General features: G+C 40.0%; 2 protein-coding genes across 6 annotated transcripts in view; both read left to right on the top strand.

Annotated features, from left to right (window-relative positions):
* The window catches only part of camk4 (calcium/calmodulin-dependent protein kinase IV), a 27,701-nt gene extending 13,396 nt beyond the window's left edge, over positions 1–14,305 (top strand). Inside the window, exons 7-12 of the mRNA XM_027143482.2 lie at positions 9,236–9,326; positions 9,491–9,565; positions 10,524–10,599; positions 11,486–11,612; positions 11,801–11,953; positions 12,040–14,305. Coding sequence (XP_026999283.1) covers positions 9,236–9,326; positions 9,491–9,565; positions 10,524–10,599; positions 11,486–11,612; positions 11,801–11,953; positions 12,040–12,195 — 678 coding nt within the window. The 3' untranslated portion in view covers positions 12,196–14,305. The remainder of the gene's footprint in view (positions 1–9,235; positions 9,327–9,490; positions 9,566–10,523; positions 10,600–11,485; positions 11,613–11,800; positions 11,954–12,039) is intronic.
* Positions 14,306–15,640: 1,335 nt separating this feature from the next.
* The window catches only part of kcmf1 (potassium channel modulatory factor 1), a 14,550-nt gene continuing 5,190 nt past the window's right edge, over positions 15,641–25,000 (top strand). For all 5 annotated transcript variants that reach the window (XR_007139658.1, XR_007139657.1, XR_007139659.1 and 2 more), the window contains exons 1-2: positions 15,641–15,868; positions 24,881–25,000. The exon at positions 24,881–25,000 is cut by the window's right edge and continues 48 nt beyond it. Coding sequence is in view for 1 of the 5 variants with exons in the window: in XM_027144564.2 (XP_027000365.1) it covers positions 15,853–15,868; positions 24,881–25,000 (136 nt within the window). In the remaining 4 variants the exon portion in view is untranslated. The remainder of the gene's footprint in view (positions 15,869–24,880) is intronic.

Consider the following 25,000-nt stretch of genomic DNA (forward strand, 5'->3'; position numbering starts at 1 on the left):
AGGGCTTTCTGTTTGGGATCGTTATTGTCTTTTAGCAACACGCCTCACGAGTCTCCCGAGTCTCACGAGTGTGTTAGAACTTCTTTATAAATTCTGTAGGATTATAGAAATAGCATAATAGTTATTACGGAGACAAATTTAAAAGGATATAATCCACCCTGTTCTGGTTCCTGTTCATTTTATTACGATACGTTTGACACAAATCTGCTTTCCTAGCTGTAGTAATGGTTCAGGTCTGCAGACATAAAACAGCTTTGGTGTACTTTTGGATCCTGTTCCAGAGAGACTTGAAATGAGATTTAGTGCTTTCACTGTTCTACTTTAATGCCAGCAGGAGAAGCGAGACCCCACAGAGAGGTCACAGATGGCTATTCTCTATTCTTTCTTTCCCACTGTCTTCCCTTTCTCTCTCTCTCTCTCTCTCTCTCTCTCTCTCTCTCTCTCTCTCTCTCTCAGTCTCTTTCTCCCCCCACGTGTTTACTATTAGAGCTGTTCTGTCACCTATTGCATCTTTTTCAGTCAACACAACACGAAATCTGTCAACCGCTCCATCCATCGCACCAGCTAAGTAGCTGAGACAGATATCACATTGCAGAAACACGGTCTGTCCTCATGGGTGTACAGTAGCTTCTGTAGTTTTAGATGTTTTTTTTTTTTTTTTTTAAGTGTATTCTTGCCTCTTGGCCTTCATTACACCAAGGATCGCTGTTGCCAAGGAGATGAGATAGCAGGACGGTGGGCACATTTCTCATGCATGGCTTTCAGCTTAGAGAGTTGGCAGGCTGCAATAAGTAAACACAGACTCTCTACATCACACCGGCTGGAAGAACAGTGAGCTTAATGCTGCCGCCCCCTTTAGAAGTGTCGCCTTTTTTTTTAATATCACACCACACAATTTTGCCCTGTGTACTTCTGCTGGGAGTTCCCACACATTCTGTTTGTGTGTGTGCGTATGTATTTGTGTGTGTTTCTTTCCAGAGAAACACCTCTGTGTTGATTAAACTAGATGCCAAAGGAAGCCTACGATGCATCGTTGCAGTTTTTTTTCATTACACTTCCGGCTGGTCTTAAAGGATTTTTAATCAGTTTGCTCACAAAGAAAGTGTGACCAATCCTGTCCACTGCCTGAGAATATCTGACCAATCCCAACCACTTCTGGACAAGGTTTGACCAATCCCAAACACTTCTGGACAAGGTTTGACCAATCCCAACCACTTCTGGACAAGGTTTAACCAATCCCAACCACTTCTGGACAAGGTTTAACCAATCCCAAACACTTCTGGACAAGGTTTGACCAATCCCAACCACTTCTGGACAAGGTTTAACCAATCCCAAACACTTCTGGACAAGGTTTGACCAATCCCAACCACTTCTGGACAAGGTTTAACCAATCCCAACCACTTCTGGACAAGGTTTGACCAATCCCAACCACTTCTGGACAAGGTTTGACCAATCCCAACCACTTCTGGACAATGTTTGACCAATCCCAACCACTTCTGGACAAGGTTTGACCAATCCCAACCACTTCTGGACAATGTTTGACCAATCCCAACCACTTCTGGACAATGTTTGACCTCTTCTACTTCTTCTACTTTCGGCTTTTCCACCTACCTCTAGCCTCTGCATCCTTTACTCATGCACCAATTAACTTTATAACACATCCATATATCTCGTCTCTGGCCTTCCTTTTGACTTCTTACCTGGCAGCTCCATCTCCAACATCCTTCTACCAATATAACCATCTCCCTCCACTGTACAAGTCCAAACCATCTCGATCAAGTCTCTCTGACCTTGTCCCCAAAACAGCCAACCTGAACTGTCCCTCTGATGTGCTCGTTCCTAATCCTGTCCATCCTCGTCACTCCTAAAGAAAACCTCAACATCCTCATCTCTGCTACCTCCATCTCTGCCTCATGTCTTTTCCTCACTGCTACAGTCTCTAACCCACACAGCAGAGCTGAGAACCTCAACATCCTCATCTCTGCTACCTCCATCTCTGCCTCATGTCTTTTCCTCACTGCTACAGTCTCTAACCCACACAGCAGAGCTGAGAACCTCAACATCCTCATCCCTGCTACCTCCATCTCTGCCTCATGTCTTTTCCTCACTGCTACAGTCTCTAACCCATAGAGCAGAGCTGGCCTCACTGCTGTCTTCTACCACTTCTTCTCAGAGCAGACCTCCACCTTTTCAGATGTTCCTGCACCTGCTCTCTACTTTCACTACAGATCACAATGTCATCCGCAAACATCCTTGTCCATGGAGATTCCTGTCTGACTTCATCTATCAACCTGTCTATCACCATAGCAAACAAGAATTGACTCCTCGATCCTTGATGCCCTCGATCCTTAGCCACACCTCCATCATGAACTCCTCTGTCTGACATACAGCACTTTCTCTGTAACGTGTCATACACGTTCTCTAAATCTGCAAAGATGCAGTGCAGCTCCTTCTGACCATCTCTGTACTTCTCCATTAACATTATCAGAGCAACAATTCCATCAGTAGTGCTCTTTCTGGGCATGAAGCCATACTGCTGCTTACAAATATCCACTTCCTTTCTCAACCGAGCTTCCACTAATCTTTTCCATAGCTTCATTGTGTGGCTCATCAACTTTATACCTCTGTAGTTGCTGCAACCTTACCCATCACCCTTGTTCTTAAAGATAGAACACTTCTCCTCCATTCCTCAGGCATCTTTTCACTCTCTAAAATTCTGTTGAATAATCTAAATAGAAGGGGGAGGCACGGTGGCTTAGTGGTTAGCACGTTCGCCTCACACCTCCAGGGTTGGGGGTTCGATTCCCGCCTCCGCATTGTGTGTGTGGAGTTTGCATGTTCTCCCCGTGCCTCGGGGGTTTCCTCCGGGTACCCCGGTTTCCTCCCCCGGTCCAAAGACATGCATGGTAGATTGATTGGCATCTCTGGAAAATTGTCCATAGTGTGTGAGTGTGTGAGTGAATGAGAGTGTGTGTGTGTGCCCTGTGATGGGTTGGCACTCCGTCCAGGGTGTATCCTGCCTCCATGCCCGATGACGCCTGAGATAAGTACAGGCTCCCCGTGACCCAAGAAGTTCGGATAAAATGAATGAATAAATAAATGAATGAATGAATGAATGAATCTAGATAGAAACTCCACTGCTGACTCTAATAGATGCTTCCACACCTCCACAGGTATGTCATCTGGACCAACACCCTTTCCACTCTTGGTTTACCTTACAGCCTTCCTCACCTCATCCTTTCTATTTCCTGCTCTACAGTATACACCTCTCAATCTTCCACCCTACTTTCCCTCTCATATTCCTCATCTGGAAGCTCTTCCTGACCATCCAAAGCCAGTCTCTGTATTCTTCACAACCTCTTTCCTTTTTCAACTTCCACCACTTGGTCTTCTTTTCTATCTTTCCTCTCCTCTTCTTCCTCACCACCGCATTCTACACATCACCACTCTCTCCTACCACCACTTTGCAATCACAAATCTCTCTCAGATCGCCTCGTCTACACAGGATGTTGTCTACCTGTGCACTCCTACCTGCACTCTTATACGTAACTCTATGTTCCTCTCCACCTCCACCTGTCCTTCTAGGTTCCTTTCCTTAACACCAAACCTGCCCATCATCACCTCATCACCTCTGTTCCCTTCACCAACATGCCTGTTGAAGTCTGCTCCAATCACTACTCTCTCCCATCCGCGATTCCTCTCTATCAACTCACTCCAGAACCTTTCCTTCTCTTCTAACTCACAGCCTACTTTTGGAGCATAACCACTGACGATATTCAACATTATACCTTCAATTTATAACTTCAAACGGATAAACTGATTTCCACCGGCACCCTTTACAGTAGGTCAACAGCCCCAGGCCTTGATCGATTCGTTATGTACAGTAATTCCCACTGACGATTTGCATGGTTACATTTAGCACGTTGGGAACATTTGGAGAATGTATGACTAATCCCACTAATCTTTGGAGAATGCTTGACCAATCTCAATCGCATCTGGAGAATGTTTGACCAATCCCAACCACATCTGTACTACGTTTGACCAGTCCCAACCACTCCTGGAGAAGATTTGACTAATCACAACCGATTTTGGACAATGTCTGACCGATCGAAACCCCTACTGGAGAATGTTTGACCAGTTTCACTGCTGGAGAATGTCTGAGTAATCCTAGCACTTCAGATCTTCAGGAATTCAGATCAATCTGATCCACTCTTGCAGTTATTATTTACGGTTGTACCAGCTTGTAATTTTTTTTTATAGTTTCAGGGTAGACCAGTCTCTTTCTCTAGACTTTCACTGGCATTGAAATTAAATCTGGATAGGTTGATATAATGCATTATCCAGCAACATGAGCTAATGCGGCATTTACAGTTTTCTGTTTTCCTGTATCTGTGGCCCTGACAGTGCGTATAAGGGCTTACAGCAGCGTCTGTGGTGCTGATGAGCTGCGCTGGTCCATTAGCCGAGATAAGTAGACCTCAGACTGGAGAGAGAGAGAGAGAGAGAGAGAGAGAGAGAGAGAGAGAGAGAGAGAGAGAATATGAAATACAGTATGTATGTCAGCTCCACTGTGCATTGCCCAGGAAGAATTCCCCTCGGATATTGCACAAAGATAACACTCCCACATGTCAACCTAATTGGTGAGGATAGAGAAAAACACTGCACTATTTTCTATCAGATAAAGTATGCCATAAGAGATGTTTTTTACACTTACATCGTTCAGGAAGAAATGCAGTATTTGTCTTTGAAAGTAAAAAAGCTGAAACCTATGTCAAGTACAGTACAGGGCTTTCAGAGTTCAAGGCTAATTAACATCTCATTAACATATCATTTGCATTATGTTATCACTTAACATTTTTTTTCTGATGTTCCGACCATTACGAAGAAGATACGTCCGACTGAGCGCCCCCTTGTGCGTGTGTATGCATGTGTGTGTACGTGTGTGAGTGTGGGCAGCCGCATGTGGTTCTACTGTAACCAGGCAGACTTCTGCTGGTCCAAGCTGCTGTGTTTAATGAGTTTCCAGGGTAACCTTCTTACCAGAGGCGTTGCCTATAAGCCAGTAGCTTGTCGCACTCCTACAGAACGCCACAGGGGTTTTCTCCCTTATTGTTCTTTTAATACATTATACTTAATATTATGTTACAAAACCAGCAGTTTAATGTTTCCTTTCTTTAAAAAGGAGATTTTTAAATTTTGTTTTATTATTATTATTATTATTATTATTATTATTATTATTATTATTATTATTATTATTATTATTATTATTATTATTAACTTTAGACTGGGGAGCACGGTGGCTTAGTGGTTAGCACGTTTGCCTCACACCTCCAGGGTTAGGGGTTCGATTCCCGCCTCCGCCTTGTGTGTGTGGAGTTTGCATGTTCTCCCCGTGCCTCGGGGGTTTCCTCCGGGTACTCCGGTTTCCTCCCCCGGTCCAAAGGCATACATGGTAGGTTGATTGGCATCTCTGGAAAATTGTCCGTAGTGTGTGAGTGTGTGAGTGAATAAGAGTGTGTGTGTGACTTGTGATGGGTTGGCACTCCGTCCAGGGTGTATCCTGCCTCGATGCCCGATGACGCCTGAGATAGGCACAGGCTCCCCGTGACCCGAGAAGATCGGATAAAGCGGTAGAAAATGAATGAATGAATGAACTTCATACTGAACCAAATGTTTTGGCCACTATAAGTTATTTCTTTGTCCAAGAAATTTTCCTTTAATGCTTTGATACACTACATTTATCATTATGTCAGTATGCAGACTGAGTATAATAATCGTGTAAAAGTTTTAAACAGACCGACCTCTTACTTATTATATTGTGTTTTTTCATTACATTGTGTTTATCATGAATAATGAATTAATAATTAATGTAAAAAGCTAATGCAATTTATTTCTTTATTCTATTTTATTTTTTTGGAGCTTTGGTTTTGGTTTTCATTTTTGCATTTGTTTTTAGTTTCTGGTGCTCTTGGAAATCAGTTTGAACAGAAAAAAATAATTTGTTAAACAATTCTAAACTAAATCTCAATAACAAAGGGTTAAATGACTAAAATAACACAAATACTGAATTCTGCATTGAAACAAAAATTATTTGTAAGGTTTTTTTTTCCCTGACAAACTGTCTTCCAGATTTCTGATGATTTTGTTTCATATGTGAAATGAGTGATTAACGTATTCAGGAAAGAAACAAGACGCTGCACTATTAATAGTTGTAAAAACAAGCAGTACACACTGAAGGAAAGCAAAGTAATCTAAAACCTGTGTAATAGGATATATGTTCATGTCTTAGCTACTACAACCAAGCTGCCTGTTTGTTGTGATTTCAGGTGGCTGTGCATTACAGTAGTCTAGGTGAATAAAAAACAAAAGAGCGGCTCATATTCTCAGTGTCTATTGTTCTGTCAGCTCCCTTTTCCTTATTTAGGGGAGAATCGAGCAGCCGAGAAACTTTCATGAAGTCAAATTTTACTTCTTAAAATAAATCTTAAATAATTATTAATGAAGGGGGGCAGTTTGGCTTAGTGGTTAGCACGTTCGCCTCACACCTCCAGGGTTGGGGGTTCGATTCCCGCCTCCGCCTTGTGTGTGTGGAGTTTGCATGTTCTCCCCGTGCCTCGGGGGTTTCCTCCGGGTACTCCGGTTTCCTCCCCCGGTCCAAAGACATGCATGGTAGGTTGATTGGCATCTCTGGAAAATTGTCCGTAGTGTGTGAGTGTGTGAGTGAATGAGAGTGTGTGTGCCCTGTGATGGGTTGGCACTCCGTCCAGGGTGTATCCTGCCTCGATGCCCGATGACGCCTGAGATAGGCACAGGCTCCCTGTGACCCGAGAAGTTCGGATAAGCGGTAGAAAATGAATGAATGAATGAATGAATGAATTATGAATGTCTCATTTTGAGGTCCGATGAACACAGACATTCTCTAACCGGACATTTATACGCTCTCTGTATTAATTGTATGCAAACACTTTTTCCGGTTTAATAAATCACGTTACAGGAACTGAATTGCATTAAATGCCTCAAGCTGCATATATTAATAAAGATGTTGTTTTTTACATGCTCTTTTCTTCACGTGAAATCGAACCAGCCAGTCCACAGTCAACCATGTTAGGACATCAGCTTGTATGTTTCATACTGTACGCTTTTACAAAGTCTTTGTTTTAGCTAGTTATCTATAACATCTAGAATGAATTTTTTTTGTAGCATATATTGCATTACATTAAATTCTTCATTACATTAAATTCTATTTTATTGTAATTCTATTTGTATTCTGTTTTCAATTTTTATTCATTTTTTTATTTTATTCTTTTTGTATTTTTTTTACTCTATTTGTATTTTAAACTTTTTTTTTAATTTTTATCCTTTTTATTTTATTCTTATTATATTTTTATTTCGTAAATGTTTTTTTTTACTCTTTAATTATCTTACCTTTTTTTTTTAATGACACAGCATGTAAGTGCCTAATAAAATTTGAATTGAAATTGAAGTTTTAATGTGAATTCGAAACTACTAACCAAAGCCCAAAGCACCAAGGTCCTCAAGTGCTCAGTGATGTACAGTAGTGATGCTAGCTCTACTGCTTATGCAAATGTCATTGGGAAACTTTGGCCTAATGTGTAACGGTATATTCCAATTACACTTCCTGTGAAAATAACATAGTCCGCTTCAGAAACGAAAGAATCGCACGTGCCCACTTGAAATTGTGACTCGAAGGGATGTTCACGTGTAACATTTCATTAGGAAACTAGAATTAATGATCATTCTGAAAGCTCATGAAGGCAGCAGAAAGCCAGAAGCAGGAAATGAGATTGTGACAAGGTTAAAGTGGCTCCTAGAAAAGAGATTTTAAAGCCTCGACAGACAGACGAGAGGAGAGGAGAGGAATAAATGTTAAAGAAGCAGATCGTGCCACTTAGAATATTTATGCTTATTATCTATGATCAGATTTATGCCATGTTCCCAGATAATTAATCACAATGACAATTTTTCAGATTCAATGTTTGAGTCTGACTCCACCCATATTCTGTGATTGGTTTGTTTCCCGGTTGTACAAATTGTTTTGAATTGTTCAACATTTAACTCACACTTATTACACTTAATAAAAGGAAAGCTTATGAAAATGTTATACACACTCATGTCTACACTCTAGGTTTGTATTGTATTATGAGGAGATTTTGAACCATTATATCACCATTCGAACTGATTTCCAGTTACATTTTCACATGTAAGTTTGCCATAGCGAGCTTATAACCAGTTAATAGCTCCTCAGTAACAGTTAATAACCCATTAATAACAGTTAATAACCCTTGATAACAGTACGTAGCCCCTTAATTACCAGTTAATAACCTCTTTATATATGTTAATAACCCAGTAATAACCACTTAACCGTTAATAACATGTAATAACAGTGAATAACCACTTAATATCCATATCCATTAATTTAACCTCTTAATACCCATTAATAACCCTTAATAACCCAGAAATAACCACTTAATAAGCAGTAAATAATCCTTAATGACAGTAAATAACCCATTAGTAACCATTTAATAACTTTTTAACAGTAAATAACCTCTTCATAACTGTTACTAGCCTGCTAGTAACATTAATAACCACATAATAATCATTTAATAACCCCTTAATAACAGTAAATAACCCTTAATAACAGTAAATATCCTCTGAATAACCAGTTAATAACTCAATAACAGTAAATAGCTTCTTAATAACAGTTTTTCAATTTATAACAACTGTTAATAATGCTTAATAATAGTAATTAACCCCTTAATAACCAGTTAATAACCTTTTAATAACTGTTATAACTACTCAATAACAGGTTAATTACCCCTGTATTTCACATCACAGCTTTTAGGTCTTTTATTTCTTCTTATTTGTCAGACAAGATTCCGGGTAAATCAGCTCTCTGTCTGAAAAGGTTAAAAATAAACACATGTTTTTCTCAAATCTTCTCGAACGATAGTCACAAAATGGTACAAGGCAGCTAAACAGTTAAAGGGAACCCTAACTGCGTTCTTCTGTATACCTGAGCTCAGACACGTCTATGATTGACTGATTAGGAGTTCACTCTCCTGAGTGATATTGCTCATGAATTTAAATTTTTCCTTCAGGTTAAACAGAACAATAGAGTTTGTAACTTGACTTAAGTGTGACTCGGAGTCACAGAGGCAGCTGTAGAAACAGCTAGGTGTGATGAATATTTACGCCCGTCTGTCTCTGTCCGCAGTACCTGCATGAAAACGGTGTGGTGCACCGTGACCTGAAACCTGAGAACCTCCTGTACGCTACTTCCGCCCCAGATGCTCCTCTCAAAATAGGTATGGATATTGATCTCTGTTTCCTGTCTAAGACCTACATCTTGATGGGATATTCCTTGGAAGGGAATGTTTATGAATTTTACCCCATCGGTTGTTTGTGTACTGGGTTAGAGTGTTTGTAGGTATGAGATCCTCTGACCTCTATGTGGTTTTGACCTTTTCAGCTGATTTCGGCCTTTCAAAAATCATAGACGACCAGGTGACAATGAAGACGGTGTGCGGGACTCCGGGATATTGTGGTGAGCTTGTTAATGTCATCTGCATATTCACAGTAACCCGGATTTGTCCAATGGGGGGTGGGGTGGTGGTGGTGGTGGTGGTGGTGGTGGTGGTGGTGGTGGTGGTAGATTTTCATCCCAATCAAGCAGAACCAAAACCAAAATAAAAAACGTATAGTTTCCCATCTCTGGCTGTAACTTGTGTGCACCTTCCAATCCTTGCTGCTCTGTAGTGATCAGAATTCTGATTCTTTAGTGAATCAGTAAGAGTCGACTCTTTTGACGACTCTTTCCCAATTTATTTCAAAACCAGAGAAGTTGTCTGTCCTTGCCTATCCATCATTTATTTAACCACCTAATAACATCAAATTAACATCATGAGGTTATCTGTTTAAATTTGTATTATTTTTTGTTTTATATATTTACAAATCCTGGATTTCTTTTTGGTCTGTATTAATTAACACACTTTAGAAACAACCTTTCTGAACCCTTTGACGTAAATAATAAAACACAACATGGTTTTATTGCTGGTAAAGTAAAAGACTCAGTGACAGGTGGTGTGATTGCAGCTGTTACCTCTTTGGATCCAAATGATTTCTTCTCCACGAACAGCATAAAGTGTTTTATTCCTCTTGTACCTTGTGCTGAGGAACTAATATCCTGATGCTTACCGGTTAAGTTTAATAGAACTTTTTAAATTTTTATGTTTAGTGCTATTTTAATATTTCCATTGAAACAGGTTAATCTGTGAAGTTAGAAGTCACTATAGAAGTGATAAGATATTAAAAGATTACATTTATATAAACCTTATATAAAGCCAGCATTGATGTTGGAGCTGCTGTCTGGCCAATCAGTAATCTGGTTTGAGTTCATTAATTGGGTTAATAAATAAAGACTGCAAATTGGAGCTTTAAGTTACAGGTCTGGCTTTAGGCTAATTTCTTTCTCTTACCCTTATCTCTGTTTCTGTCCTTTTCAGCTCCGGAGATCCTCCGGGGTTGTGCTTATGGGCCTGAAGTTGACATGTGGTCTGTAGGAGTTATTACATACATCTTGTAAGTTGCCTCACTCATTTATTTCTTTTACATTTAGATGCATATCTTTGTTATTATAATGTCTTCATGTGCACATTAATGGGGATGATTCACAGCTGGTGAATGGGAGATGCTCTCTGTGTCCAAAAATAGATTAAAAGATACACTCACATTGTTCCCTTGACATTTTCCGTGAGTTTCGTATATTATAATGTATTGTAGGTGTTAGGACCTGTGGTTAGCATGCAGGTTCTAATCAAGGGCTTTTTACAGTCAAGCACAAAAGCCTGTGTCCCTGCAGGATTTTGAAAGAGGGAAAATGTTCCTCTATTATTCTACCGAACTGTAATTTACAAACGCCGGGGTCTCCTGAAACAAGACAACAATTTAAAATATGAGACCAGGGATCGGTATTATATTGGAGAAGATCTGAATGATGTTCAATTAAAGCTAACATCTACACAATATCACCATTTGTGTTCCATATCATGAAGGAGAACGTACATTTCACGATATCTAGTGAACGTAGTAAAATATTTCCTGCACGGCTGTTAGAGTTATAGAACATCCGAAGAAAATGAGACTAGTTCGAGCAGAATGCTACTTATTCTTAATGATTACTTTTTACAAGCATGGTGAGCAGAAAAGCATCTCATAACACACGACATATTGAACCTCGAGGTCGAAGAGCTACAACAGCAGAAAAACGAGGAGTCACTAGGTATAGGTTCAGTGATACTGGACAGATGGGAATAAAACGGTAAGCTATAGTAAAGGAGAGAGAGAGAGAGAGAGAGAGAGGTAAGCTATAGTAAAGGAGAGAGATAACCTAGAACATACTACAAATATGTGTGGATTTAGTCACCATTTCTTTTCGCCCTCATTTGTGTCCCCCCCCCCCCCCCAGACTGTGCGGTTTTGAGCCTTTTTTTGATGACAGAGGAGATCAGTACATGTTCAAGCGCATCCTGAACTGTGAATATGAGTTTGTCTCCCCCTGGTGGGACAATGTGTCTCTTAACGCTAAAGACCTGGTGAGTGACTGCTTTCATCACACTTCTATTGCCTCACATTTATTTTTCTACAGTAGTTTTCTAGTTTTCTAATTTTCAACATTACAGAAACCTAACACTAGTCTAACAATAAAACCTTTCTACCAAGCTGCTCACATGATCATTCTTTTCATGTGAAAATAATACTCTTGATTTTCTCTTGTTTTCAGGTGAAAAAGTTGATCGTCAAGGACTCAAAGAAGCGACTGACGACGCAACAGGCCCTGCAGCACCCGTGGGTGACCGGGAAAGCCGCTAACTTCACCCACATGGACACGGCTCAGAAGAAGCTCCAGGAGTTCAACGCCAGAAGAAAGCTCAAGGTTGGGATATTGACACTCAGGTGAAAGTAAAAGCAGTAAATACAGTGTCTTTGTATATATCACTAGAGATCCTGTGATCTCTACAGGCTGCCGTTAAAGCGGTGGTGGCATCGACGCGTCTGGGAAGTGCCAGCGGACACGGCAACTCAGACGCAAGCAAGGCGAACTCGCATCCCACTAAGCAACAAGACGCGGAAGGCGAGCAGCCTGAAAAGGACGTCCATGAACTAGGAGACTCGTAGACTTGTCTGGATTTGCGAGGGAACAAGTTTACAATTTGTCATTGAAAGGAAAATGTTTTTTTTTTTCTCCCACAGGTTTGGATAGACCTGAAACCGTCAGGTTCTGACAGAGTCATGACAGGATTGATGACGAGATTTGGGTTTTGGTGACATGCATGTGATTTGTGATTGCTTTAGGCTACAATAGCAGACTCTGCCAAAAAAAAACAACATCATGCCATTTAATACAAGGCATCTTGATATATATGTATCATGTATTTGAAAGCTGTATGTGAACCGAGCGCAGGTGAACTGGCCGTTTTTCCATAACAGATATCGGCTGATCATTATCTTTGAGTTCTATACTATATAGCCAACTGAAGCATCAAATTGAAGACTTTTTGATGACTATAACATAAGAAGCAACGCCAAGCTGCTTTTTAAACGCATACGCTCGTTTTACACTACAGTACAAATCATATCGTTTTAAGCGAAATCCTTGTTATCAACCAGGGTCTTAATCTTAACTATCCAGAAACATCTCCTATCATAGGAATAAGCTTCAGCGGTGTTGCTTTACATCCTAATAGTCTTACTGAATCGAAAGGGCTTAGAATAATGTTTGTGTTTGTCGAGGAAGGAAATTGACAGGCTTGTTTTCTACTTTTCTAAGAATTAGTACCTGATGCATGGTTTAAAAAAAAAACAATAAAAAAATAGTTATGCACAAAATACTGCACCGTCAGGTCTCACCGTCTGCTTCAAAATTGTTGACATCTTTAGTAAAAAAAAACCCCAAAAAGGGTACAGTATGAAAAATGACTTTGCAGTTAATTATCCCAGTCTCACACTGAAAAGATGAGAAAAAAGTTCACCTTTAATTTAATGAAGTAAAAATAAAACCACCTACTGCAACTAGATATATGTTTATAAATGTATATATATCACAATTATTGGCACCCCTGCCGACAAAGCACCATAACATACTGTCTTTACTGTAGTAGTGTACTTCATTTTCATTAAACCCACCTTTAGTGCTACCACAATCACTCGAAATGCCTATAAACTACATGTCTAGTGAACCTCCGTCCCTTATGTTGCTTGTTAGATGAAAGAAAAGGCTTTCTTCCAAATAGGGCATGCTTTGGGGACCCTAAACTGTTACCATCTCACTCAAATCTCCATCTATGGTCTTTTGTGACTCCATGAACTTCCTCCTGACTGTTCCTGAGAGTGAAATACACTTTTACGTACACTTTTATGCTTCTTAATTATCGCTCTTACAGGATATTTCAGGTAGCTGAATTCTTTTCTTCCTTGTTTAGGAATTTTTGTTTTCGTTTATTTTTTGTTTTTGCATATTGATGAATGATTGAAGCCATTTGGCCTTTTCACTAGTAAAATATGGAGTTCCTAAATACTCAGGCTAAATGAAAAAAAAAATAAATAAAATACATGTATATGAAACAATATTCAGCTACATTTTACTTATAAGGATTTTTTGGGGTGCCAATAATTGTGATGTCACGTTTTATTAGGATTTGATTTTTCTATTAAACCACAGACATTTTCCCACCTGAATTTTTTTATTTTTCTTTTTTTTTTACCGAGGGTGCCAATAATTCTGGACCTGACTGTATATTCAGTTTTTAAGGCTTTAAGGTTAAGTTTTTTCTTTATACATGAAAGCTGTTAGACTAAACTGCCGGTCACAGTTCTTCGACATCTTGACTGATCGGCCTTTATAAAAAGGACTTTAAAGGTGTACTGATTGAATGTTACTTTAGTTATAGCATGCTTTTATCTGCAAATATCAACAAATGCTGTTTCGGAATTATTTGCTAAAGACGGTATGGACAGGAATGAAGCATGGGTTTACTCTATAAAGGTTGCATTGCATGTAGGAATGTTCTAAAGCTCCAAATGTCTTCTTACACTGCAGATATTTTGCTAATATTAATTACTATGTGTTATACAGTATGATATTTCAGGCTGTTTGAGGGCCACATTGTACGACACTCAGAGGTCGAATTTGTATATCTGCCTGTTTCTATCTTAAAATTTCTCTTTTAAAATGATGAAAATTATACTGTGTATTAATTGCAGAAATAAAATCGAATATACGCAACAATACAGAAGTTTGTGCCTGCCTGAGAACTCTTTGAAAGCATTTACATAATGATAGGGATGGTTTGAAATCTTAATCAAAGCTTAAATTTTGATAAATTTGGACTATTAAAAGTGATTAATCTGCATAGTCTGGTAAAATCTCTTCAGGGAATCAGAAAAGAAATGACTACATCCACTGATTTTCTAGTATAGAAAGAATATATTGTGCACCAAATCCTAAAAGTCATTTGATTGCAAGTAGTGTGCTCATTGTTCACAGCAGTGCTGCATTGTGAAACAGTTTGTATTCACCAGTATGTCTATAAATCTACCTTACAGATTACTTTAATAATCTTACAGCTCAGAAAATGAATCATGGACACTTAACAGCTGTAATGTTAGTGTCCAAAAGTTTTTATTTCCATAAGCATTAATATCGGTATAACCTATGTACTGCAGCTGTATACTACATACTGTATTTAACATAATGTATTTGTATAGAAATAGAGTCAGAGAAGTGTTTATTCATCAAATTTATTTTTTTGAATAGACTAAAAAGAAAGGGTCCTGATGGGTTTTAGTAGTACGGTATACAAGTACGCACACAGCACAGAGCATTGTTATCACGTTTTTTTTTTGTTGATTGTACCATTTAGATTTACGTATATATTTAGGGTCATGGAACCATTAAGAGAACTACACACATAAGCATAACTTCCTGGAACTAAGACTGTGCACAAAGTAAGCACCATGAAGACATAGCAAATGCTTGAATGGAAGACATTTACAGCATTTGGCAGACACTGTTATTCAGAGCAACTTACATTATCTCATTTTTGTGCAATTGAGGGATAAGGGCCTTGCTCAGGGGCCCAACAGTGGCAGCTTGGTGGACCTGGGATCAAACTGACAACCTTTTGATTGGCAGCCCAACCCCTTAACCACTATGCTACCACATGCCCGCACCACATACTGTATCCGTACACAGCCCTGGACTCATCCCTCATCCCTAATAAACACCTTTGGGATGAACTGGAGCATCAGTAGCTCCCCAGACCTCTTTACACCACCATCATTAATGCTCTTGTGGCTTAATGACCTCAATGAACACAGCCACAATCTAGTGAAAAGCCTTCCTGTAAGACTGGAGGATATATTATATAAACACAATATCTACAATGGGATTATATGGGATTTGCTAAAGACACACGTGAGCATGATGGTCAGTTGGCCATTTAGTGTGTTTAATATGCACATGCACATGCACATACCCATGCACATGCGCACTAGAGGTTTGCAGCCGTTCAATCACCGCTGATGAAGAAGAAGAAAGTTGCCTGGTGTATTTGGCGTCCCCTGGAGGTCTCCAGGTGTAATGCGCTCCGTCAGCGGCGGCTCATGACAGGCGGGGAGGGGGAAGGAAGAAGTGGAAGCCGCGGATCCATCTTCAAGAGAAAATAGGAAAGACACCGCGTTTCCACCAGTTTTATTTCGTTTTTTTTAGCGGCACCTTTCCTTGTAAATACGTGTCAGGGAGCCCGAGGTGAGGGCTGTGTCATTGTCTGTAGGATGTCCCGACATGAAGGTAGGCAGAAAAAACCTCGATTGCTGCGTAAAAAGAATTTTTAGCTGCCGCGGGTTGCCATGTTTTGTATTGAAATGCATCGGGAAAAGCTCATGATGGCCGCCGCCATGAACCTTTTTCTGCTTCGTTCTTTACCCTTCTTTATAACTAACAGGTCCATGAAATAAACCCCGTTGTGTAGAATGTAAGAAATTGATCGAGAATAGAGTTTGTGCCGGTTTGTGTTACACCGGTGATAGAGCTAAGGACCTTAGTTAGCATGCTAACGGCTAGCTTTAGCCGCTTAGCTCCCCTGGCTTTGGCCTGGTTGTAGAGGGCGAACCGGGGAGCGGAGTGATTTTTTTTTTAGCTCTTAAGATACTTCAGAGGTGACTGCAGTGTCATCCAGGCCACTGCTTTAGAACTAGTTCTTCAAAATGGCTTGATTTATGTTCCAAAATAAAGTGACGCCACTGAGGCAGGATGATCCAGCAAATCTTAGCCACGTTAGCTAAGTTAAGCCGGGCTAGTCGCCGGTATGTGGCGGTCGGTCGGATGAACCTGGGCTCGCCCTTGCTGCTCATGTAGCTTAGCTTAGCTTTAGCATTAGCATCAGTCATGCTATCTGTAAGTACTGTAAAAGTGAATGACTTGCACGTCTGGTCTGGAATTAGCATTAAGCTACACCTGGCGTGTTAGCAAGAAGAATCAGCGAGGAAAATTCTCTTCAAATATAATATCCTCTGTCAAAACGTTGTTACCCGATACGTCAACGAGAGAATATGTCGGTTAAATATCAGTAAAGAGATCAGTTGTGTAACCGTCAAAGGTGTAAACTAGTTTGTGAGATGTGCTAGCTAACTTTACCTGACTGATTAGCTTAGCTGTTTTTTTTTTTTGTTTGTTTGTTTTTTAGTGAGAGCTCCTAATACACACAACCTGAGGTGATGTCTGAAAGGCAAAGTGATGTTCAAAGTTTGTTTGGTTTCTTCAGGTTGTAATGTCAACACTGTTTTTTTTACTTTCAGATTTACACACAAGTTTGGTTTTATTGGTTATTTTAGTCATCGTGAAGTAATTCGGATTATTTCAGAACACCCAAGCAGCGTATAAACAACAGTGGATCGATATCTTAAATCGGGTCGTAATCGGATCTTGTTTCTAGAAATCGGATCGAGACACCCGATAAGTGTGTGTACGCTCGGACGAATCGGATCAGGACGATTCGGATTATTCGAGCGGTCGTGTGAACGACATAACGTGACATCTCGGATCGGTTTACGGTCATATATTAGATTTAGTGTTAAGCGGCTATAGTGTGAACTTTGTTTGTAATTTAACTAAATAATTAATTACTTGTTTATTGTAAAATGCGCTTAGACAGTATGTGTACAGACACGACAATAAATAATCCGATTAAACAATTACGTAAGGTTTGTAAACAAGCAATCAGGACGTCTCGAGAAATCTTGTCTAACGACGGAATCAGAAAATCTGATTCATGGAATTATAAACAGCTTGAAGACGGATCGTAACCCGGGAATATAAAATAAATAATCATAAAGTAAAACACACAAAATAAGCAGCATCTAATCTACAACTATACGTTATGTATATGTCGAGAACTTGTTAAAAGTTGTTAAATTGTTTATAATCGGTTAAATATTTAGAAGTAGTTTAACAGCTCGACTCGGTGATACAACCGATTTAAAGACGTTCTAAAAATATATATCATAGATATTTATATAAATATTTGTACATATACATTTTCCCCGCATACGCTAACTAATGTTTTATGATCGTTCTTGTGTTATTTTGTTGCGGTTTATTTTACTTCTTTGCAGCATTTCACGTTTTAGTTTTAATTGAACAAACTAGTTGATTTTGCATTTCTATTAGTTGGATTTGTTTCCAGAAGGAATCATATTTCTTGGTTGTACTAAATTAGTGAATAAACTGGACAGTGATGGAATTTGTTAAACGTTTTCACGGCATTGATTAGATGCCCACCGGTCTGCGTCTTTAAGCGAATAAGAGAAATGATAGTGGTGTAAACCAGTCAGTAATTAACTCGGCAGCTACCGAGACGTTCATGTGACAGAAAGAATGTGTCATGAACAACTGTACAAACGCACACAATAGAAATGTAGTCGTAATTATTTGTGGGCAGTAGCATATATTTATCCAGATATGTTACACACTTCCTCCTTTGCTTCCTAAAACTGTTTATAATTATGGCATAGAGGTGTGGGAAATGTTTGTCTTAAATGTTTTAGATGTTAATGGTCCAGCCAGATGCACTGAGTGTTTTGCTTTTGTATCGTTGCATCCATTTCCCCATTATAAAGTCTTTTAAAGATCTTAATACTATAACTTTATAGGATCTTGTGGACAAACAGGTGTCCAGAGAAAGTGCTTAAGAGCTGATTGATGAGAGATGATGAAGATGCCGTTTTAAAGGTCTCTCTGATGTTTACCGTACTAACACGGTTGACACACAAAAAGCGTTTGGTCAGAACGAGAGACCAGATCACTTTTACTACGTACCGGTGTAGGTTCTACACATCTCCTTGCTTGACAAATCCTACACACAGATGCTGTACTTGGGTTGAAATCTGGTGATTTTAAAGGTCATAGCATATCACTGAGATCATTTGGAACCTCATCAAACTTTTCAGTGAGCCTGTGGATGAGGGTGGAGCCATACTGGAAGAGACTCCTCCCATCAGGATAGACATTTTGCATCGTATCATAAAGTGATGAGGCTGAAGAACGTTGTGCTGATTTGCAGTGACAAGTCACTTTAAGACGACAAGTCGAGAGAGTCCTTGCTGAAGAACCAAAAGTCCTGGAGGTGGAGCTGACCCACCTGCTCGTAAAAGCCCTGACCCTACCCACTAGATCTTGAGACGTTGTACACGAGATGATTTTCCTTCCATGTCTCTTTAGACCAGGGCCTGTTTTTATTCCTTCATTCATTCATTTATTTATTTATTTTTCTCTTCTCCCCTGTTCAACTCTCATGTCTGCTTGAGGGATCCATCCACTTTCACCTTATCATCATATTCCTCTCTTTGTTTTCTTGCTAACGGTCTCCTCACGTCCTGCACTGACGTCTTCGTCCACCCGAAGAACAGAGTAAATCCCGTTCTGTATTTTCATACACATCAGACTAACGCACAAACGTACACGGCCTCCAAACCCTGCCTTTCGTTTCCCGTCCGTTGATACGGCACGTTCGCCATTACATGTCACCACGACCCGATTTTAGACCAGTGACGTTATTCCACGTTTGACTTGAACCAGCGTTCAGACTGCTTTATTTAATTACTCTCCAGCCAGGCTTCCATGACACATCTTGGACCTTGATTAAAGCTGCAATTCGTATTTGAATCGTTTCCCTGCTGCTCTTTCATCCAAGACTGGATTAGAGAATTTCTGTCTTTTGCCTTTCAGCTCATCGTTAAGATTCCAAATAATAATCAGGATGATTTTTTTTAGGGTTGTTTGTAATGCAAGAGTGTTTTGTAGGTGTTTAGTTCAATTCAGAAACCAGTAACAAGAAGTTGGGAAAGGAATCCTAAAGAATTAATGCTTTCACACGTCAAACGCGAGTCCGGTGTTTTGTTGGAAGCGGTTGCTGGCGAGAAACTGAGATTCTGTCAAATTCAGGAAAAGTCTGCTGTTGCTCATCGAAATATCAAGATTCTTTGTTCTTAGCCAAGCGACGAAAAGCAGCAGACTTTCTGACGATAGCATAAACTATCGTAAAGCATGTAGTTAATGTGTCATCTCTGTAAGCGTGCGGTCAATTATTTTTTTTTTTATTCTGTTCAGATTTGATACCTTTTGCGTCCAATTCAGATCTTTAAAGATTGCATTTAAACTTTTACTGCAGCGTTTTCTTTTCAATCAAAATATATTTTCTCTAAAAATAGTGAACGATTTGACCGCGGATGATCTATTTCTGGCAACTCAGATGCAGAATCTTCAAGGTCAGGTTTGTGTTTGTGTACATGTCGTTTTCTGTACGTTGTCCGACGCCCGACGTCGCAGTGGTCTGTTTTTAAAAGATGATAGTTTTGTTGGAAGCCGCCGGTTGTGTGTTCAGGCAGGTCTCAGCCATGTTTATTGACGACACACAGGTTGTAGTCGGGCTTGAGAGACTTTTCTTGAGTGTCGTAATTGCACAAAATTGATCTCCAGGCCATGTTGAATGGTTCGGTTCTCTATTGATGCTAGCGGGACCGCGTGTAACTCCGAGGTAATTGCATAAGCGTTCGGACAGTAAATACCCCTCACTTTTTGTGGCACGGTGATTGAATTGAAGGATTTGATGCTTTCAGGTCACAGAATAGCCTTAAGTCTTCTAGCTTAACCGTTCATGCTAGCACTTGTACTAGGCCTGGGAGTGCTCACGGTATCAAGCCTTGCATAACAAGTGAGTGCTAGGAGTTTTACCCTACAAACGAACACAATGGCTTTGAGGACAACTCGGATAACGAGTCCAGAGACTTTTGTTTGGTTGATCATTATGTCACAATTGTACAGATGATTTCTGACACGTCTGTAAATCTATCATCTCCTAGATAAAATAAGAGCTTTTAATTCACCTTGTGTCATGAAGCCATGTCACTTTTTCCAGCACATAGTTGTTGTCGTTCTTTAGAAACACCAACTAAAGTTTTCAATCAGACAAAAAACACTTCAGATACCAAAACGGCTTAGTTTTACCTTTACGGTGGACGTTGCGCGCATTAAAGCAGCGGCCTGTATTTCTACCTTTCTAGTTTTAAAGTTTTATTTGTCAAACACTAGAAGAACTCGAACAAGCTTAATCTTCTAAGGTTCAGTCTTTCTGTTTGTGGTCGTTGGAGCACATCCGTCGGTATGAGACCGAGTTGACAGACAAGGCTGTTGTCAGAAATCGCCTTGGAGTCGGAAGTCAGCTTCTGGCTCACGTTCTGTCCGAGGGCGACGCGGCAACATATGTTTTTTGCAGGTTATATATAGGACGTGTAACACATGCCTGAGCTGACGAACAGAACACAGTGAGTGTGTGTGAGAGAGAGATAGAGAGACAGGTGTCTCGCACCTCATACTTCTCCTCCTCCTCGTACTTCATCTATTACGTGTCGTCTCCTTTTCCTTTACAGCAGCTGGTAGTTGTGCTCAGCTTGTAGCAGGCCTTATTCACAAACTATGACCTCACAACCTGTACTCACGTGACCAAAGCAAGCCACAAGGGTCACGAAATGTTTCACAATACAGTGGTGCACAGTAGCGTCCGGCCGTCAACTCTCCAATCAGGTGTTTATGTACGAACGTAGTGTAGAAGAAAAGCCACATGGAACTAATTTGATCCAGAGAGCTTTAAGTTTTGTGTCTTTTATTTATTTATCTCTATCTTTATTTATTTATTAATGTTTTATGTTCTTTTTAACCAACCCGGACCGGAGCAAGAAGTCAGATATGAAGCTCGCGGGACAAAATGAGAGTTAACGACGACAGCGAGACAAATCGAGTAGCACCGATTTACAAATTAAAACCGGCTTACGTGCTGCAATACTTAGTGAAATGTCAGTTCGTACGTATCAAAAAAAAGCTTTTTTTTTTTCCAGTCACCGCTTTAAAAGAATTAGTAGTAAACATCAGAGCGAATATTAGGCGCGAATTTCCGATCACGTTTGTTGCGATCTCGGGTACTCTGGCAGTCGGGTGGGGGAAAGAATCGTTCAGAAAATTTCACGTATATAGAGACGATTGAAGAGATGTGGATCGGTTCTAATTTAGTATTATTATTCATTCGCAATGTTCAGAATTTATACTAGTAAAACGTTTGAATTTAATACTTGTAATTGTTTTTAAATTCAGTTCAATTCAAACTTATTTCTGTAGCGCTTTTAACAACGGACGTTGTCTCCAAGCAGCTTTACAGAACATAGACATAAAACAAAGGTTATTATAAAGAATAATATAAAGATTAATAGAATACAAAATACAAGATTAATTTTAGAGATATTTAAATGTTTGTTTTTATCCCCGATGAGCAAGTCTGAGATGATTCAGGTGACTGTCGGGAGGAAAAACTCCCTTAGATGGTAAAGGAAGGAACCTTAAGAGGAACCAGACTTAAAGGGGAACCTCATCGTCATATGGGTGACACCGGAGGGTGTGATTTATAAATAAACAGTCTGATAAAAGTTGTATTGATGACGTGATCATTGTCCTCAAAGACCACATGGAGTTGCATCTCCTCGTCTTTAGTATCGCAGAGGCTATCCGGAGCTGGAAGATCTCTCTAGATGTCTCAGGATCCTCACAGGATCGGCCTCGTCTCAGTGGAGGTCCAAAGTCTTTGTGGTACGGAAGACAGTCGGAGCTGGTAGAATTTCCGGATGCCTCGTGATTGGTAGAAAGAGAGAAGCAGTGGAGAGGGACTTAAAGAAAACTTTTACGATCTGATACTCGAGGATTCGATATCAGAAAAAAAGAAGTGGTAGTTTAATGTAGCTGCGTTTGTGTTCTTCTAAGAAAATTCTTAGAAATGTGGGAGTTTCCACTTAAAATTAAAGAGAAGACTTAAATAAGAGAGTGACTCATAAAGCATCTTAACCCTTAAGAGCTCAAGAGTTTCTTTATCAGAGGAGAAAATGGCTGAAAGGTGAAGAGGGAGAAGGAATGTGTTGTGTGTGTATATAATATTTAATAATGATAGTGAGTTAATAAGATGATACGGATTAGATCGTGTAGGGATTATTTTAGTGACCAGTCATATTAGAGATCACGTCTCCACTGTGTCATTTAGAGATAATCTAACGTTTCCGAAACAGCCGAAATGCCACAGCGGCAGAAAGGATGATATCCGTTGCTGTGACATTTCTGCGCCGATGTTATGGTACGAACGTAAATCCCTACATGAAGATAAACAAAGAGACAAAGTGAAGGCTTATAATAGACCAAAATTCATTTTATTAGACATCCAGTCACAGTCTTTGAAAGAATGTCACCTAGTAACAGGTTAAGCTCCGCCTCCCCTCTCTAATGCCCCTTTTCCACCGAGGCAGTTTGAGTGCTGGTTCGGAGCCTAATTTAGAACCAGTTCTTTTCTTTTCAGAAATTCTCCAAAGCACCGGCTCTGAACCAGGAAAAGTGGTTCTTAAGTAGCACCAAAACGTTGCTGGTCTAGATTTAAGAACCGCTTGCGTCAGGAGCTGTGGGCGGGGCTACTGTTAGCGCTTTTGATAACGTACCTTAAGTATACTAATGTTTAATACATTTTTACTTTACCGCGATATATCAGCACACATGATAGTAGGTAGCTACATGCTAAGGCTAAAATTTTTTCTGTGTTAACGATAAAATAACGTTATGTACTTTATCGATTACAACCTCCGTTTATACAGATTACACGGAGCCGCACGTACACGTTTTATTCGCCGCGTTTGGATGCCAATGTAGGTTTGCAAAGCCATGAGCATTAACAGTAAAGCAACATCCGCCATTGTTGTTGTGTTTGTGTTTGCCGCTGCTGCGCTAACGTTGCTGCACTGTACGTATACAGTGACATCACACTCGGCGCTGTGACGGCTCTCTAGCCGGTGGAAAGGCAAACCGGTTCTTAGAAGGTTTGCTAGTGGAACCAACTTTGAACCAGCACGAGCGCTAGCTCTGAACCAGCACCCGGTTCTTTCCGGTGGAAAAGAGGCATAAAAGATATTTTGTTTGTATTTCCCTTGTCCGGAGTCGCTCTGCGATCGGATCTGAATCACTGTGAAAATGATACCTAGTTAGAAATGTAACTATAATACTATAATAAATTAGGAGCTCTGTGAGATCATCCTGCGACTCTGTATGAATACGAGCCCTGATTTCATCCTAGTTTCAGCAGCACGTGCAGAAGTGCTTTGACCGAACACACTGAATGAAGCGAACAGTATCAGAAAGTTTCTTCACGGAGTCGGACGGCAAATCGTTTCCTCCGAACGTTAACCTCAATACATCGAGCCACCTTGAGCCGAAAATAACTCGCGGTTATACCGTGATGCGTACCGGCGCTTTAAAATCTAGCTCACTGTGTGTGTTTCTTTTGTTTGTTTGCTTGCTTTCATTTTTTCCAGCAGGTGTTGCGTGGCTGTGTTGGTCCTCGAAACTTAAATCCCCTCCTCCTTTTTCTCTACCTCTGTCATTTTGCATGCGAGCCTGGTTAACATTTTGTTTGCAAATTGCAAGAAGCGAGCAAAAACTTTTATTATCGGCAAACAGGATCTCAGTAGACACAACACCGATAATTAGGTGAGAGTTTAGATGAAAAACAGCTCTTTGGGTGTTCCGGCACGCTCCAGTATTAAATTGCGGAGAGCCGCTTTCTTGTTTTTTTTTTTTGTTTTTTTTTTTTTTTTGTTTTTATTTGTTTTTTCTTTCTTTCTATAATTAGAGGTACAGTGCGTCATATTTAGCAGCCCGTTAAATGAATCCGTTCAATAAATTCAATCGTTCCTTAATTCCCAGGAATACAGCGGCCGCCGAGCGACTCGTAACGTTAACCTCATTGAAAAATAATTCTTCATCAACTGACATGAATATGCAAATTAGAAACAGCTCTATTTACATATACTGTTTAAAAACCCAACCCCTTCCTGCACGGTCTTTATTATACTGCAAAGTTTACAAAATAATAATAATAATAATAATAAATCGGGGTTACTGATTTCTGTGTTTTATCCATTAACTCTTCTATGTATTATAATACTACAGGAGTATTAACAGGTCTCTGATGGTTAAAGAGTTAACACTGACCATATGAGCTGTGAGTTACGACTGGGTGACCGACTCGGTGTAACGTCGAACATGTAGCACGCTTTATTCAGCAGTAATTTCCCTTGCGCTCAGACGCTTTCACAATGTGTTCACTATCAGTGTGTTTGTGCAGCACGGATTCAGACCAAAAGATGTTGGATCCGACATTGGTTGTGCGACAGACATTGTGTGAAGGTTGAACTTCCTGTTCCTGTGTGTGTGTTTGTGCTACAGGTGTGAGCTGTGACGCGTGTTTAAAAGGGAACTTCAGGGGGCGCCGATACAAGTGTTTAATCTGCTACGACTACGACCTGTGTGCGTCGTGTTACGAAAGTGGAGCCACCACAACACGAC

The sequence above is a fragment of the Tachysurus fulvidraco genome, chromosome 26, assembly GCF_022655615.1.
Source record: "Tachysurus fulvidraco isolate hzauxx_2018 chromosome 26, HZAU_PFXX_2.0, whole genome shotgun sequence".
NCBI lineage: Eukaryota > Metazoa > Chordata > Actinopteri > Siluriformes > Bagridae > Tachysurus > Tachysurus fulvidraco.